This window comes from Lepidochelys kempii, chromosome 11, assembly GCF_965140285.1.
Source record: "Lepidochelys kempii isolate rLepKem1 chromosome 11, rLepKem1.hap1, whole genome shotgun sequence".
NCBI classification, from domain to species: domain Eukaryota; kingdom Metazoa; phylum Chordata; order Testudines; family Cheloniidae; genus Lepidochelys; species Lepidochelys kempii.
This window is the reverse complement of record NC_136390.1, coordinates 45236363-45255410: the sequence shown is the minus strand read 5'-3', so window position 1 is coordinate 45255410 and position 19048 is coordinate 45236363. Positions and strand designations below refer to the sequence as shown.

The window sequence follows — 19048 nt, the reverse complement described above, 5'->3', positions numbered from 1 at the left end:
TGAAACTGTGCAAAACTGAAGGCATTCAATCGACTTAAAATGAGACCCTTTGTTTTCCTAATTTTCACCTTGATATTTTTTTAGGATTGAATCATATTGCATCTTGATCACTGACGCCGATGGCTGAGCAAAATCCCTTTACTTCCTAAAGGCAAATTCTCCTCTCCCACACCGAGAGTCTCAATATGAAAAATTGAGCAGCTGACAGTAGCCTGGGGTAGAAACATTTTTCCCCACCAGCACTCTGCTCACCTGTATAGTATGTGGTTTCTTCAAGCTACATATCTCTACATTTATTATCAGAATAATCTACCCTGGTGTAAACTACACCGGTACATTAGGGATTTTTACCGCTACGATTTCCTTCATGTGGGCAGGGCCTTTGGGTTTATGTTCTGGATCTGTAATTCCCATTGATCCTTAGACTTGATGAGTTTAGATTCTCTTGTGTCTTCATAAGGACGTTGTATTTTTTTCCTTAAAGATAATTTTAGATAGTATTAACAAGTAATTAGTTCTAATCTTCTGCCTTAAAAATGTGTATCTGGAAGGCACTTTAGTGAATTTACATCTGGTTGCAGAATGAGTAACTGAAACTCCTCTGTGATCAAAACAACCACACAATGACATTATTTTGATTTATAATTTTCAAGGAATGAATAACAATCATACAGGAAAATGCATTGTTATATGGCAAATATAAGCCCCATTTCAACCAGGAGCGAAAGAGAATGTCTAAATTTAAACAGGCGCATTCAGTGAAACTCACATTCTTGACCTTTGCTAGACCTTTGTTGACTCAGGTCCTTAATACTGATAGTGTTCTTCTTTTACACCAAGTGTTAAACACTCTGCAGACAAAGCGCATTATTTATTTCCATTTGCCGAGACGGCTACCATGAACAGAAACATTACCACCCTCTAAATTTTGCAATAAAGATTGGTTAAATACATGTATTGCTGAAATGTATTTATATTAATAGACACGTCTTTGATATACATGCTGAATTCCCTACACAATATAGCGATGGCATCAGAATTAATAAGATATAAATATCTTGGTCAATTGCCATTTAGTGCAAACACCTGTCTTAATAATAGGTGTTAGCTTAGTTGTTTCGAACACGTTGCGTCTCTTGCACATTTATTTTCTTGCCCTCATAGCTCTAATCATTACTTACAAATCAGTTTTGTACAAAAGCGGCAGAAAGAGACCGATAGCAGAAAAGTAAAATCAGATAAACTAAATGTGAAAGCTTAAACAGAGGCTTTATACAGAATTAATGTACTTTTGCCCGAAAGGCAGATCAAGAAACCGAGGTTAGCCATATACATATACGCTAGGACTAAGCTATACAGCATACACATACACGCCAGGTATCGATATACTAAATAATATAGCAGAAACGGATATAGAATTCCCTTCCATACATATAACGTAGACAGAATTCGATATAAATTTCTGCCATGGTCAAGGTCACAAATCAACTGAAATCTAGTATGGAACTTCCGAAGAGCAGACTTAGCTGCAAATTTGGCATTTTAAGACGCTGTCACCCACAGTAAGAGTTGAATATTTCAGTGAATCACGTCAATATACATGTAGTTTTCCTGCAGTAGCTGTTTGAAAGTCTGGTTATGTGATATATAACCTATTGTAAGTTACATATATGGCAATTCAATAAACAATAATTTTTGTGTAAAATAAATATGTAGTAATCTCTCCAAGGAACTCGGGACATCATTCTATGTACACAAACCATTGGCAAAGACGCACAAAGAAACTTCCCTGCTTTTGTTTGTTATGTATGCCATGTGTTGATTTTTGTCCTGGTGATACCAGATATATCACAGGCTAGTGTAAATTCAAATTCTGTAGATATTTCTACTCTTCCCCCACAACCCAAAATAGTGTACGCTGTTGGTTAGATATTTCACTGAGGGAATATTTTAATGGATCAGTGCAGTTTAGTGAAACATCTTGTTGTCCTTTGGTTTCATAGAACCACCACGGTTTATTAAGAAGCTAGACTCCTCTAGAGTTGTGAAACAGCATGATTCCACTAGATATGAGTGCAAAATAGGCGGCTCTCCAGAAATCAAAGTCATCTGGTACAAAGATGAAACTGAAATCCACGACAGCGAAAAATACAGAATGTCCTTCGTTGAGTCCATGGCAGTCATTGAAATGCACAATCTCAGTGTGGAAGACAGTGGAGACTACACTTGTGAAGCTCGCAATGCAGCAGGGGCTGCAAACACCAGTACTTCGTTGAAAGTGAAAGGTCAGAACCCTGCTCCTCCCGTTTTTGTCGGTTCCTTCTTTTAATCTGCCGTGGAAGGTTAATAAATCTTCTCTTCAGTCAGATAGGCGAGTGCTGCCTTCTGAGAACGCAGACTATGGATTTTACCAGAGTTCTATGACATGGCTCTTATTGTGACTTGTGTCTTTACTCTTCCATTATCAGTCCAACATAGTGATAAAGTTTACTGTTTAAATGTTCGTTTCTCTGTTATGTCCCCAACTGAATTAACAGAAACTCAAACTTCTTCTTTTCATAGAACCCCCTGTTTTCAGCAAGAAACCCCATCCAGTTGAGACTTTGAAAGGTTCTGATGTCCATCTTGAGTGTGAGCTTTGCGGCACTCCTCCGTTCCAAATTTCCTGGTATAAGGACAAAAGAGAAATTAAAAGTAGCAAGAAGTACAAAATCATGTCTGAGAACTACCTTGCTAGCATTCACATCCTTAGCCTGGGTGACTCAGATGTCGGCGAATATCACTGTAAGGCCGTGAATGATGTAGGAAGTGACACTTGCATTTCCTCTATAACGCTAAGAGGTTTGTTTAATGATTTACACATCATCTATATTCCCAGCATGGTGTCATCCTCGTCACACTCCTCGTGCACTCTCCTTGCGGTTTTAACATGACGTATCTTCTCTTCACCAGCACCACCCATTTTTGTGAAGAAGCTCAGTGATTTCACTGCTGTAGTTGGAGACCCAGTTGAACTGCAGGCCACAGTAGAAGGTGCCCAGCCCATTTCTGTTCTGTGGCTGAAAGACAAAGGGGAAATCGTTAGAGAAAGTGAAAATATTTGGATTTCCTATTCAGAAAACGTTGCAACTCTACAGATTGGAAATGCGGAACCAGCCAGTGCTGGAAAATACATCTGTCAGATCAAAAATGACGCTGGAGTTCAGGAGTGCTTTGCCACTCTGTCAGTTCTAGGTTGGTAACAAGGAAACAAAACAATATAGAATGATATTTTAACCTCACTTAACAAACTGATTGCATCTCCTGTCCTGTCATCAAACATGGCTGTGATTTGCATCTCATTTCAGAACCTGCAGTCATTGTAGAGAAGCCCGGCGCAATGAAAGTCACCTCTGGAGACTCTTGTACTCTAGAATGCACAGTGGACGGCACACCGGAGCTTACTACTAGGTGGTTTAAGGATGGGAATGAGCTGTCTACTGATCACAAATACAAAATTAGCTTCTTCAACAAAGTGTCTGGGCTTAAGATCCTGAATGCAGTAGTAGAAGACAGTGGGGAGTATACTTTTGAGGTGAAAAACAGTGTTGGTCAAAGCAGGTGCACAGCTTCAGTGCGTGTTTCAGGTTAGTTGATTAATGTGTGAATTGTCTTTGATTCTTACAATTTCTTTAGAAGGCGTCAAGGCTGATCATTCCCCACTCTGGCATTTGGAATGCAGAAGGTGGGTGACCCCCAAGGATTTTAAAAATTAATACTGGCTACTCCAGGCTTGTATTAAACTCCCAAGGTTACAGCTTCTCTCTGACTTTGGATAGGTAGATGCTGCCACCACTCAAGTGCAAAAAAACCCCTTGGGATCCAGAAAGGCCCACTTGGAAATTCCTCCCTGTGGGGTACCCTCAAGTCCTTCCCCTCCCCCACCCCAGGAAGAACTGAGAAAGAAAACAAAGGAAATCAGCTGTTGCCACCAGCTAATTAAAGAACTTAGGCACACCTCTTAGTACATAAAAATTCAATCCATTTCTTTAAAAGGTACATTTTATTAAAAACAAAAAAGAAGAAAATACATTTGGAATTTAGGCTTTTTGCTAGATTTGAATAGAACCACTTATAAAGATTAAGCATCAAAATAACTTTCTTGAGGTCCAACTTAAAGGTTAGAAGCAAAACAAAAGCACCTGGGGTTAGCTCAGGGGAGCCCAGGAGCCTTACAAAATAAAAGAAATAAACCTAATCATGTTTCCTAAACATTTCCTGATCTACTTACATATCTGCGGTTTCAAATAAGTAGTTCTAGGTATGAGCTGATGATTTTTCATACCTAGCTTAAAGCTTGCTATAGCATTGCTGCTCCTCTCTCCAGAGAACAACCACAGATAGACAAAGGGAAAGTTTTTCCAATTGTAAAAAGTTCTAGTCCTCCCATTGGCTCTTTTGGTCAGGTGCCCACTCTCTTCCTTTTACCTGTGGACTTGTTATCCCTTTACAGGTAAAGGGAGAACAGCTACTAACAGGGATTTTATAGCTAATTGGCTAGCTGGGTGTCCATAAAAGGAAGCTGCCCCCCCCCCTTTATTTATCACAATGGCTTACACAACTCGCTGCTTCCTTCGGTGTTACGTCAGGCTGCTGCCACTCTGGGAAGACTCATGGCTAATGTGACCTTAGGCACCCCAGGTGGGCCCGCTAGTGTTGTGGAGATCATGGAGGCAGGGAGTCGGTTGAACCATTTTTCACCCGTCACGAAGATGAGGCTGTGGCTTGGGCTCAGTCTGGTCAACTGAGTCTTCCTGTCCCAGATGGTGCAGTACTGTTCTTCTCCTTATGAGGAAGTATTGAAAAAATAAAAGCAGAGAGGCGACCCTCAGAGCGCGTGAGCGACAGCATAAGAAAGTAGCCTCCAACACGTTCTTATCTTCTCTCAGTACCTCAGGCCCCAGTGGGTTGAATTGTAGGCCTGTTTTGGATTCTCCCAAGCCAACGTAGGTGTGCCAGAGGAAAGTGCGGTGTTTCTGCTAGATGCCTGGAAACCATCTCCCTTTTAAGTTATAGAATTATAAATAGCTGTGTTTTATCCTATACAGATCGCATTATACCGCCTTCTTTCACAAGAAAACTGAAAGAAACCAATGGTCTGTTGGGTTCCTCTGTCGTTCTGGAGTGCAAAGTATATGGGTCACCACCCATTTCTGTTTCCTGGTTCCATGACGGATATGAGCTCACCAGTGGAGACAAGTATCAGACGACCCTTACAGACAATGCTTGCTCTTTGAAAGTGAATGCACTAAAGGAATCTGATATGGGAACTTATTCATGCACAGCTACTAATATAGCCGGATCCGATGAATGCAGTGCATATTTGACTGTTAGAGGTTAGTATCTAGGACAAGGCAGGTCTTCCAGATATAAACTACTTTCTTTGTGGGTTGCTTACATTTTTGGGTCTGTTTATGAGAGTCTAATAGCCTGTGTTTCCTATGGGAATATTTTACTCTCCCTCAAAGTGCACTTCTCTTTTATGTGTGTCTTCAGAACCTCCTTCTTTCGTGAAGAAACCTGATCCCCTGCAAGTTTTATCTGGGGCAAATATAACTTTTACCAGCATCCTAAAGGGCACCCCTCCGCTGGATGTTAAATGGTTCAAAGGTAGCGTTGAGCTAGTACCGGGACATAGATGCAACATCTCCTTAGAAAATTCAGTTGCACAGCTGGAGCTGTTTGACGTACAGCCACTCCAAAGTGGAGACTACACCTGTCTGGTCACTAATGAGGCTGGCAAAGTTTCTTGTACAACACAACTCTTTGTAAAAGGTTTGTCCGGCTTGCAATTACATACATTTCTTAAAAAAAAATCTCTTGGTGTCAACTTTTAACTTTTATCTTCATAATGTTCACTATAGAACCAGCCAAATTTGTGAAAAAAATGAATAATCTCAGTGTAGAGAAAGGAAAGCCAATAATTCTGGAATGCACGTACTCTGGTACCCCTCCGATTGCAGTCTGGTGGAAGAAAAACGGATTCGAAGTAGCTCATTCTGAAAAATGCATCATCACCACCACGGAAACATCCGCCCTACTGGAAGCTCCCAGTAGTAAAATAGAAGATCAGGGGCAGTACACTTGCCACATTGAGAATGATTCTGGACGAGATCTTTGTCAAGCTGAGGTCTCAGTATTAGGTGTGTCCTCATTCCCAAAAGGTCCTTTTTATTCTACTAGTCATTGTGACGTTTAAATTTTGGAATTAATCAAGTGTCTTTGTTCTTTAGAACAACCTTATTTTGTTACACCCTTGGAACCTGCTCAGGTGACAGTTGGGGATTCTGCGTCATTACAATGCCAAGTTGCTGGCACACCGGAAATTATTGTATCATGGTACAAAGGCGATACAAAACTAAGAGCAACTCCTACCTCTAAAATGCACTTTAAGAACAACGTTGCCACTTTGGTTTTCGGCCAGGTGGATAGCGGTGATAGTGGGGAGTATATCTGCAAAGCAGAAAACAGTGTTGGAGAAGCTTCTTCATCAGCTTTGCTTTCTGTTCAAGGTGAATAATTCATGTTAACACATTTAAAAGGTTCTTAGGGACATTCTGTACCTCTACCTGACCAGCTAGAGATCACTTTTGTCTAAAATTCCCTCAGCATTGATTATCTGCCACTTGTGAAAGTCTGGCTGGAAAGTCATTCTCAATACCAATCTTTAGTTAACCAGCTTTAACCAGCGCGCTCTCTAACAGATACAGGCTTCTGATTCTTCCCCTTCAGAACAGGGCATTCTTCCAGACCTTTCCAATGTAGAAAATGTGAGACTATTAATCAAAACTTTAAAACCAGATTGACCGGTCGTCCAGAGCTCTCTCTTGACTCCAACCCCCAAGCGAAATGATCTAACAAATAGTCTCCTTGATTCTTTGTGGGCCTTTTACTGTTTGATATTAGGTAACATGGTTGAAAACAATGACTGAATCTATCATTATCCTCCTGTAAATCTGCCCAATCTATACCACAATACAGTATCTTCTTAGGCAGTGCCAACTGGAGAATTCACCAAAGCTGGATAACTTCCCAAAACTTTCATTGTGCAATACTTCTTTCCTTGCAGAGCGTAAACTTCCTCCTTCATTCACACGAACTTTGAGAGACATTCATGAAACTATTGGTTTACCAGTTACATTTGATTGCGGCATAACTGGCTCAGATCCTATTGAAGTATCCTGGTCTAAAGATGGCGTACCTATCCGAGATGGCTACAATGTGCAGACCTCCTTCTTAAATAACGTAGCAACTCTCCAGTTTTTGCAGACTGACAAGAGCCTTGCTGGGCAATACACTTGTACAGCTTCCAATGCTATTGGAACTGCTTCTTCCACTGCCAGGCTCGTGCTTACAGGTTGGTTGGTTATGAAATAATTTCCCTTTAACGTCACCAGGTCATTTTTTCATTTCCATCTCAACTTAAAACTATAGGTGCAACATTTATTTATTTAACAATATGCTTTAAACTAATGGAGCTCTTAAAAGCTATACGCGTTTTTCTGTTTCTTTCACTCTGTAGAAGGGAAGAATCCTCCATTGTTTGACATCCCAATTGTACCCGTGGATGCTTTTGCTGGGGATAGTGCTGACTTCGAATGCCACATATCTGGAACACAACCAATTAAGATCACTTGGGCGAAAAATAAACAAGAGATACGGACTGGAGGAAAATACCAGATCAGTTATGTAGAAAACATAGCCCATTTGACAATTCTGAGTGCTGACAATGCAGACTCTGGAATGTATACGTGCCATGCTAGCAATGAAGTTGGAAAGGACTCTTGCGCAGCTCAGCTTATTATTAAAGGTATTGCCTGATTCTGGTGTATGATGTGCACATTGAATTCCTTTATATCTGAAAGAAATAAGTCATCTTGTTGCTATATAAATTGGAGACCGTCTTTTCCATCTGTGGATTAGGAATATATGCATTTTAAAAGATTGGTCGAAACGGAAAGTTTTTTGAAGGATAGTGTAGGGAGAATTGATGAGCGGACATAATGTTTTCTTCAATCTTATTTTCTTTGCAACTTTGCAGACTTTGCCATCCTAAATGATTAATACAAAATTCCAGTTTGTTTCTTGTTGCTTATACCTAAAGTCCTGATTTCTTTAAGAAAGGACATTTTTCTTAACTAGTGAAACTCCACATCCATTTACACAGTGTGGTGTTTTGCTGTTCTAAGAGTGGTGTCCTCTGTGTACTTTTTATAAACAATAGAGCCCTTTTTAAAATGTAAGCAGTTTTGTAAACAACATATCGTCATAAATGTATTTCTTGAGAAGTCTTTTAATTTTTTATTTTAAAATTTATTTTTACAATTTAAGGATTACGTTCATTTCTTGCAGAACGAAAAATTCCACCTAGTTTTACAAGGAAACTTTCTGAAACGGTAGAAGAAACGGAAGGGAACACCCTTAAACTTGAGGGCCGTGTTTCTGGTTCTCAGCCTCTGACAGTTGCTTGGTATAAAAACAATCAAGAGATCTATCAGAGTCCTAATTGTGAAATATCTTTCCTGAACAACACCATACTTCTGCAAATTAAGGGCGCAGGGCAGGCTGATGCTGGCTTATATACCTGCAAAGTGTCCAATGAAGCAGGAACTGTATTGTGTACTTCTTCCGTTGTTATTAAAGGTTAGTTAATTTCATGTTTTGCCTATCTGTGGTGTTAGCTTTTTTATCAGCGTGTTAGTTGTCAATATACGCCTTCCATAGCTAATAAAATATTTCTCACAGTCAATCTTATTTTAGGCCATATATAATTGTGTGTGAACAATATTAAATTCAGTACAGCACACACAGTGAGATAACGGCAGCTATTTCTCCTTTAGATACTCAGGGACTTCTGTATCTCAGCAGAGAATTGAGCACAATATGTCTATTCCTTTCTACTAATTAGAACGCCGTACTAATATTTCCTGCAGAATTCTACATTTCGTTTATCGAATGGTTTTATACAAATCTTGCTGCTTTCAATACGTATTCATAGCAAATAATAACCCGAAGCTGTGCATGTTATGAGTGGCTAGATCTCGACAATAAGCCATTAATTTTCCTGCCAATTTAACAATTTCAGGACAGCACCGGTAATATTTGCTTACTAAAGCGTGACAGATTTTTCCAGGACAACGTCAGCATTTTTCAAAACCAGCTGAAAACTCTTTAGCTACTAATGCAAGAGTCACATAATCTATTTTTATTTTATTTTATATTATTTTATTACTTTTTGCATATTGTCCTTTGGGATCTATTCTTGCTTATATTGCATACATTATTCTGTGTAACCATATGTCTGTGAAAGTCGATACCCTTAATAGGCATTCCTAGCATATTATATAATATGCTTAGAACATAGTTTGTTAATTATTTATCATAATCTAGCTGTTATCACGCCTAGTGCAAACACATTGTCTACTTCATTGCATATCTTTCTCTTTCTTTAGCATTTGTTTTTCTCTCCTCTTTCGCCTACTGTAATATGACGTGTGTCATACGTTAAAGTAATAGTCAAGACTACATTTTTAATAAAAATGGATTGAGTCCCTGCACTCCACGTTATTTTATCTTTTATATTATGCCTATGGTGTGCTCTTCTTGACCCCAGACTTGCATTTAAAACACAGCAGGGATTTGAAACATTTAACGCTTGTATTTTTTTACCTACATTAATGTCAATAACTTTGCTCTTTTGCCTTTTCCACCAATCGCATCCTCTCTGTCCCTCATCCTTGCTGTCTGTGGGCAACCAGGATGGGATCAAGACTCGAGCTGAAACACAGAAGCAAGAAATTCATTTCATATGGGTTCAAGTCAGACTAAAAGTTGCTTTAAGATTTGTGATGATAATGTAAACAGTGGCATCTGGTTTGATCTATGAATTAAGGTTGTAAAAACAGAACAGGTTTTATATCTTTAGAGATATAAAAATGTGACTTCCCATAATATCCATCAAATCTCTACTAAGTTTCTTTTCATGGAGTCGCAGTTTTGCTATGCAAGATGTGCAGCTTTTCCTTCACTTTTGGAAGGATCAGAACAAATCTATCTCCATCTAAATTTGCACAGCTGGCGCAATGTGCTGTGGTAGCACTGGGTTTAGCGGTTAATTGCTTTGGTAGTGTATTGCATATTAGATCTTTTAAAAGCTACTTAAACCATTTTTGCAGAATGGCAGTTGTGCTTTAATTTTAATTCTCTTTAAGAAGGAGTGCAAATATAACTAGTGCATTGGGAGAAGATAGCATACGTCTAGATTTCTTCGCGCATGCTTGTGAAAAAGTATTCTTTTAGTACTATTTTTATTTCCCCAAACTGTGTGCAATTGGTATTCCCGGAAACCAGACCTGTATGTATTAACAAAAATTGTTGATCATTGTTTGCTTGTAGATTTAACTTCCTTGTTAGAGTTAAGAATTTATTAATCTATTGCCTTTCTCTTATATTCATGATACACGTTTCTTTCCTGACTATTTACTAAATATTTTCCTGTTCTGTTCTCTCGACTTTACAATTAGATTTAACCGATTAGACGGTTTTTTTTTCTTTCAGAACCAGCAGTAATTTTAGAGAAGCCAGAACCGATGTCAGTTACGGCTGGGGATTCTTTTACATTAGAGTGCACAGTGGGTGGAACACCGGAACTCATTACAAAGTGGTTTAAGGATGGACGAGAACTACAGAGCGGCCGCAAATATCAAATCACCTTTTCCAACAAAGTAGCTACACTGAAAGTTCCTTCTGCGGACGCGGGAGACAGGGGACTGTATACATTTGAAGTGAAAAACGAAGTTGGTGAAAGTAGCTGTACCTCTTCGGTTGATGTTTCAGGTTAGCTGGCTACTACCTTCGTTGTCACTTAGTGCTGTCTTCTCTTTTAATAGACCTTTCCCTTTTTAATTAAAAACCAACCAACCAACCCGTGGTTTTGTCGCCTTTTTCTACGCAGATCGCATTGTCCCTCCTTTTTTCACAAGGAAGTTAAAGGAAACATGCGGGGTGCTGGGTTCCTCAGCGCTGCTGGAGTGCAAAGTTTCTGGCTCACCACCCATTTCAGTTGCCTGGTTCCAAGATGGAAATGAGATTGTTAGTGGAGACAAATATGAAGTCTCCTTTTCAGACGACGTCTGTGGTTTGAAACTGAATGCACTGGACTCATCAGATACCGGACCTTACACCTGTGCCGCGGCAAATGCCGCTGGATCTGATGAATGCAGTGCCTTTTTGATCGTACAAGGTCAGTAAAAGATGGCCAAGGTGCCGTAGGCAAAATGCTTCCTCCATTTGCTGCTATTTCTTCCTTCGCAATTTTCGGGCCGCCTATAAATCTTCAGCCAAACGCTGATTTGGTTTTCATCTTCAAACGTAACGGGCATACTAATTTGTCTCTGTGTCTTAACTTCTTTATGTATATGTAGAACCACCCTCATTTGCGAAGACACCCGATCCCGTGGAAGTTCTACCTGGGACGAGTGTAACATTCACAAGTCTCATAAAAGGAACGGCTCCGTTCAAAGTTAACTGGTTTAGAGGCATCAGGGAACTTGTGTCAGATAGTACCTGCAACATCTCTTTGGAGGATACAGTTGCAGAACTGGAATTGTATGAAGTAGAACCACTCCACAGTGGAGATTACACCTGTCGAGTCACTAATGATGCTGGCAGTGTGTCTTGTACCACTCATCTTTTTGTAAAAGGTTTGTCTCGATTGCTGCTATTGGTCTTATTCTTATGTATTTGTGTGTGCGCGCGCAAAGATTTGTGAATATTTCCCCCCTCTTCTATTTGACTTTTTGCCTTCCATTTTGTAGAGCCAGCGACCTTTGTGAAGAAATTAAGCGATTTCAGTGTAGAGCAAGGGAAATCCATACTTCTGCAAAGCACGTACAAAGGAACTCCTCCTATTTCAGTGACATGGAAGAAGAATGGCTTCCACATAACACAGTCCCCGAGATGTAGTATAACTACTACCGAAAAATCGGGCATACTGGAAATTCCTAACAGCACAAAAGATGATGAAGGGCAATACACATGCGAGGTTGCCAATGATGCTGGAGCAGATATTTGCCAGGGACAAATATCAATCCTAGGTGTGTTGCTATCTCAGATTCCATAACCACTGTTGTATTAATAATGGTCATTATAAGACTTGCTCTCTTTTCTGTGATGCTGATTGCGATCATTTGTGCTTTAGAACCGCCTTATTTTGTTACACACTTGGAACGTGTGGAGGTGACAGTCGGGAAGCCCGCATCTTTTCAGTGCCAAATTGCTGGGACCCCGGAAATCAAAGTCTCCTGGTACAAGGAAGATACAAAACTAAAATCGACTCCTACTTATAAAATGTACTTCAAAAATAATGTGGCCACGCTAGTTTTCAGCCGGGTGGAGAGCAGTGACCTTGGAGAATACGTCTGCAAAGCAGAAAACAGTGTTGGCTTTGCTTCTTCCACAGCTCTGCTCACTGTTAAAGGTGATGGGTTCATTTCAGATATTTCTGTAATGACTCTTTATAGTAACAAGCTTATGGTAAATGCAAATTGTTTCCAGGTTGGCAGGATGCCTTATCTCCTACTTATTTTCTTGCAGACCGTAAGTTTCCACCGACCTTTGCAAGAAAACTAAAAGACATTCAGGAAACTGTTGGTTCCCCCGTTACCTTTGATTGTCGCATAAATGGCTCGGAACCTATTCAGGTGTCATGGCATAAGGATGGGGTGCTATTACACGATGATGCTAACGTGCAAGCAACTTTCTTAAATAACGTAGCGACTCTTCAGATCTTGCAGACCGACATGGCTCACTGCGGCCAATACTCGTGCTCAGCTCACAATGCTCTTGGCACTGCTTCTTCCAGTGCCAAGCTCCTTCTCACAGGTTGGTAGCTGCTAAATCTTGTCCTGGCCATTGGCTTTAAAGAAGCAGAAGACCCTGCGTTGTTGCGTAATGCCAAACGATAGGATTCCGTGGCGGTGAAGCAGCAGCTGTGAGAGTTATGTTGTTTCTTTCCATTTTAGAGCGCCTGAGACCTCCTGTCTTTGATGTGAAACCTGAACCTATTGAGGTGGCTCTTGGAGCAAGTGGTTCCTTTAAATGCCACGTCACCGGATCGGCGCCACTAAAAGTCACTTGGGCAAAAGAGAACAGAGATATCCGTCCTGGGGGCAACTACAAGATCACCTTGGTGGAAAATACAGCCAGCTTGACGGTTCTAAAAGTAGGCAAAGGAGACTCTGGACTATACACTTGTTCTGCGAGCAACAATGCTGGAAAGGATTCTTGCGCCGCCCAGCTAAGTGTGAAAGGTATTTAAGAAATGCAATGCTTTGTCGTCTTCCTGCAGAGCGTTTTACCATGTTAAAGAAACAAAACATGCCAAGCTTTTTCTTCTATCTAAACTGAAGGCATTCAATCGACTTAAAATGAGACCCTTTTGTTTTCCCAATGTGATTTGGTAGAGCAAACTCGTTGTCCAGGATTTTGACAGCAGTAATTTTCACCTTGATGGTTATTTTATGACTTAATCATATTGCATCTTGATCGCTGACGCGATGGCTGACCAAAATTCGTTTACCTCCTAAAGGCAAATTCTCCTCTCCCACACCGAGAGTCTATTAGAATATGAAATTTGAGCAGCTGACGGTAGCCTGGGGCACACACATTTTTTCCCCACCAGCACTCTGCTCATAGTATAGTATGTGGATTCTTCAACCTATGTATCTCCACATTTTATGATCAGAATAATCTACCCTGGTGTAAACTACACTGGTACATTAGGGATTTTCACCACTGCGATTTCCTTTATGTGGGCAGGGCCTTTGTGTTTATAACAGTTGTTATGGCTCTGTAATTCCCATTGATCCTTAAACAGGATGAGTGTAGGATAAGCCTCTTAAAAGTGTGTGCCTTTTTCCCGTAAATATAATTGTAGATCGTATTAACATGTGCTTATTTCTTAGGGCTCTTAATTAATTGCAGTTAATTCAAGTGATTAACACATAAGAAATTAACTTGTTTTTTTTAAAAATAGACCTGATTAATTGCAGTTTTAACCGCACTGTTAAACAATAATAGAATACCAATTTAAATTTATTATAAATATTTTGGATGTTTTTCTCTGTTTTCAAATATATTGATTTCAATTACAACACAGAATACAGAGTGTGCAGTGCTCACTGTATATTATTTTTATTACAAATATTTACACTGTAAAAAAAGATAAAATAAATAGTATCACCTCTTAGGAATAATGTAGTGCTATCTCTTTATTGTGAAAGTCCACCTTACAAATGTAGAATTATTTTTTTCACATAACTGCACTCAAAAACAAAACAATGTAAAACTTCAGAGCCTACAAGTCCACTCAGTCCTGCGTCTTGTTTGGCCAATCACTAAGACAAACAAGTTTGTTTACAGTTAAGGGAGCTAATGCTGCCTGCTTCTTATTCACAATGTCACAGGAAAGTGAGAACACGTGTTCACATGGCACGGTTGTAGCCGGCATTGCAAGGTATTTACATGCCACATGTGCTAAACACTGGTAAATGTAAAAAGCTTAAACATAGATTTTTAAACATAAATACTTTATACATACACTTTTGCCCAAAAGGTCAATCAGGGAACAGACTTTAGCTATATATATATATGCTAGGACTAAGCTACACAGCATACACATACACACCAGGGATCTATGCACTAAATATAGCAAATATATAAATTCTCTTCCATACATATAACATGGACAGAATTCAATATAAATTTCTATCATAGTCAAGGTCACAGATCAGCTGAAATCTAGTATGGAACTTCCAAAGAGCAAATTTCCGATGTAAATTTGGCATTTTAAGATGCTGTCTTGCACAGTAAGAGTTGAATATTTCAGTGAATCCAGTCAATATATATCTAGTTTTGTCTGCAGTAGCTGTTTGAAAGTCTCGGTACATGATATATAAATTACTGAATTGTAGCTGAGGGTAATTCTTATATCTAAATGCTCTTGTAAGTTATATATATGGCAATTTAGTAAGCAATAATATTCCTGCAAAATAAATATGTCCGAATCTTTGCAAGGAACTCAGGAAATCATTCTACATATAACACAGACCACTGGCAAAGGCGTTCAAAGAAACTCCCCTGCTTTTGTTTGTTATGTATGCTATGTGTTCGTTTTTGTCATGCTGTTACCAGACATATCACCGGCTAGTGCAAATTCACTTTCTGTAGATGTTTGTACTCTTCCCCCACCACGCAAAAAAGTATACGCTGTCGGTTAGATATTTCACTGATTTCATCACTTTAATGAATCTGCAGTTTAGTGAATAATCTTGTTTACTCTTGTCCTTTGGTTTCATAGAACCACCACGGGTTATTAAGAAGCTAGACTCCTCTAGAGTTGTGAAACAGCATGATTCCACTAGATATGAATGCAAAATAGGCGGCTCTCCAGAAATCAAAGTCACCTGGTACAAAGATGAAGCTGAAATCCATGACAGCGAAAAATACAGAATGTCCTTCATTGAGTCCATGGCAGTCATTGAAATGCACAATCTCAGTGTGGAAGACAGTGGAGACTACACTTGTGAAGCTCGCAATGCAGCAGGGGCTGCAAACACCAGTACTTCGTTGAAAGTGAAAGGTCAGAACCCTGCTCCTCCCGTTTTTGTCGGTTCCTTCTTTTAATCTGCCGTGGAAGGTTAATAAATCTTCTCTTCAGTCAGATAGGCGAGTGCTGCCTTCTGAGAACGCAGACTATGGATTTTACCAGAGTTCTATGACATGGCTCTTATTGTGACTTGTGTCTTTACTCTTCCATTATCAGTCCAACATAGTGATAAAGTTTACTGTTTAAATGTTCGTTTCTCTGTTATGTTCCCAACTGAATTAACAGAAACTCAAACTTCTTCTTTTCATAGAACCCCCTGTTTTCAGCAAGAAACCCCATCCAGTTGAGACTTTGAAAGGTTCTGATGTCCATCTTGAGTGTGAGCTTTGCGGCACTCCTCCGTTCCAAATTTCCTGGTATAAGGACAAAAGAGAAATTAAAAGTAGCAAGAAGTACAAAATCATGTCTGAGAACTACCTTGCTAGCATTCACATCCTTAGCCTGGGTGACTCAGATGTCGGCGAATATCACTGTAAGGCCGTGAATGATGTAGGAAGTGACACTTGCATTTCCTCTATAACGCTAAGAGGTTTGTTTAATGATTTACACATCATCTATATTCCCAGCATGGTGTCATTCTCGTCACACTCCTCGTGCACTCTCCTTGCGGTTTTAACATGACGTATCTTCTCTTCATCAGCACCACCCATTTTTGTGAAGAAGCTCAGTGATTTCACTGCTGTGGTTGGAGACCCAGTTGAACTGCAGGCCACAGTAGGAGGATCCCAGCCCATTTCTGTTCTGTGGCTGAAAGACAAAGGAGAAATCGTTAGAGAAAGTGAAAATCTTTGGATTTCCTATTCAGAAAACGTTGCAACTCTACGGATTGGAAAAGCAGAACCAGCCAGTGCTGGAAAATACATCTGTCAGATCAAAAATGACGCTGGAGTTCAGGAGTGCTTTGCCACTCTGTCAGTTCTAGGTTGGTAACAAGGAAACAAAACAATATAGAATGATATTTTAACCTCACTTAACAAACTGATTGCATCTCCTGTCCTGTCATCAAACATGGCTGTGATTTGCATCTCATTTCAGAACCTGCAGTCATTGTAGAGAAGCCTGGCGCAATGAAAGTCACCTCTGGAGACTCTTGTACTCTAGAATGCACAGTGGACGGCACACCGGAGCTTACTACTAGGTGGTTTAAGAATGGGAAAGAGCTGTCTACTAATCAGAAATACAAAATTAGCTTCTTCAACAAAGTGTCTGGGCTTAAGATCCTCAATGCAAGAGTAGAAGACAGTGGGGAGTATACTTTTGAGGTGAAAAACAGTGTTGGTCAAAGCAGGTGCACAGCTTCAGTGCGTGTTTCAGGTTAGTTGATTAAATTTGTGAATTATCTTCGATTCTTACAATTTCTTTAAAACGTGTTACAGGACACGCCGCTTCCTTTGGTGTCACATCATGCTGCTGCCACTCTGGGAAGACTCACTACTAATGTGACCTTAGGCACCCTATGTGGGCCCACTTGTGTTGCGGAGATCATGGACGGGGTGCATAGGTTGAAGCCTGCATCACATTTTACAGCCATCAGAAAGATGAGGCTGTTTCTTGGGGTCAGTCTCATCAACTTAGTCTGCATGTCCCAGCTGGTGCAGTACTGATGTTCTCCTTATGAGGAATTATTGAAAAAATAAAAGGAGAAAGGTGATCCTCAGAAGGGGTGAGCTGACAGATTTTGAGAGTATCCTACAATCCTTTTTATATTCTCTCAGTACCTCAGGCTTCAATGTTTTGAACTGCAGGCTTGCTTTGGATTCTCCCATGCAAACACAGGTGTGCCAGAGGAAAGTGCCATGTTTCTGCTAAATGCCTGGGAACCATCTCTCTTTTAAGTTATAGAGTTGTAAATAGCTGTGTTTTATCCTATACAGATCGCATTTTACCTCCTTCTTTCACGAGAAAACTGAAAGAAGCCAGTGGTCTCTTGGGTTCGCATGTTGTCCTGGATTGCAAAGTGTCTGGGTCACCACCTATTTCTGTTTCCTGGTTCCATGACGGACTTGAGGTCACTAGTGGAGACAAGTATCAGACGACTCTCACAGACAATACTTGCACTTTGAAAGTGAACACATTAGAGGAATCCGATATGGGAAATTATTCATGCACAGCTACTAATATAGCTGGATCTGATGAATGCAGTGCATATTTGACTGTTAGAGGTTAGTATCTAGAACAAGGCAGGGCTTCCAGATATAAACTACTTTCTTTGTGGGTTGCTTACATTTTTGGGTCTGTTTATGAGAGTCTAATCGCCTTTGTTTCGTATGGGAATATTTTACGCTTCATCAAAGTGCACTTCTCTTTTATGTTTGTCTTTAGAACCTCCTTCTTTCGTGAAGAAACCTGATCCCCTGCAAGTTTTATCTGGGGCAAATATAACTTTTACCAGTATCCTAAAAGGCACCCCTCCACTAGATGTTAAATGGTTCAGAGGTAGCATTGAACTAGTACCAGGACATAGATGCAACATCTCCTTGGAAAATTCGGTTGCAGAACTGGAGTTGTTTGATGTACAGCCACTCCAAAGTGGAGACTACACCTGTCTGGTCACTAATGAGGCTGGCAAAATTTCTTGCACAACACAGCTCTTTGTAAAAGGTTTGTCAGGCTGGAAATTTCACACGTTCCTCTAAAAAAATCTCTTGGTGTCATCTTTTAACATTTATCTTCATATCATTCACTATAGAACCAGCCAAATTTGTGAAAAAAATGAATAATCTCAATGTGGAGAAAGGAAAACCATTAATTCTGGAATGCACATACTCTGGTACCCCGCCAATTGCAGTCTTGTGGAAGAAAAATGGAGTTGAAGTAGCTCATTCTGCCAAATGCAGCATCACCACCACAGAAACCTCTGCCATACTGGAATTTCCCAGTAGTAAAATAGAAGATCAGGGGCAGTACACTTGCCACATTGAGAATGATTCTGGGCAAGATAATTGTCATGCTGCAGTCTCAGTATTAGGTGTGTCCTCATTCCACAAAGAATCTTTTTTATACTAATGGTCATTTGGTATGGTATTTAAATTTTGTTGCTAATGATGTGTCTTTGTTCTTTAGAACAACCTTATTTTGTTACACGCTTGGAACCTGTTCAGGTGACAGTTGGGGATTCTGCATCATTACAATGCCAAGTTGCTGGCACACCAGAAATTATTGTATCATGGTACAAAGGCGATACAAAACTAAGAGCAACTCCTACCTCTAAAATGTACTTTAAGAACAACGTTGCCACTTTGGTTTTCAGCCAGGTGGATAGTGGTGATAGTGGGGAGTATATCTGCAAAGCAGAAAACAGTGTTGGAAAGGCTTCTTCATCAGCTTTGCTTTCTGCTCAAG

At 40.0% G+C, this 19048-nt stretch overlaps 1 protein-coding gene across 1 annotated transcript in view; it reads left to right on the top strand.

The window, feature by feature from the left end:
• The window catches only part of TTN (titin), a 468698-nt gene that overhangs the window by 247255 nt on the left and 202395 nt on the right, over positions 1 to 19048 (top strand). Inside the window, exons 114-124 of the mRNA XM_078847988.1 lie at positions 2004 to 2285; positions 2563 to 2841; positions 2953 to 3234; positions 3348 to 3626; positions 5088 to 5375; positions 5536 to 5814; positions 5904 to 6182; positions 6273 to 6551; positions 7109 to 7396; positions 7562 to 7849; positions 8392 to 8682. Coding sequence (XP_078704114.1) covers positions 2004 to 2285; positions 2563 to 2841; positions 2953 to 3234; positions 3348 to 3626; positions 5088 to 5375; positions 5536 to 5814; positions 5904 to 6182; positions 6273 to 6551; positions 7109 to 7396; positions 7562 to 7849; positions 8392 to 8682 — 3114 coding nt within the window. The remainder of the gene's footprint in view (positions 1 to 2003; positions 2286 to 2562; positions 2842 to 2952; positions 3235 to 3347; positions 3627 to 5087; positions 5376 to 5535; positions 5815 to 5903; positions 6183 to 6272; positions 6552 to 7108; positions 7397 to 7561; positions 7850 to 8391; positions 8683 to 19048) is intronic.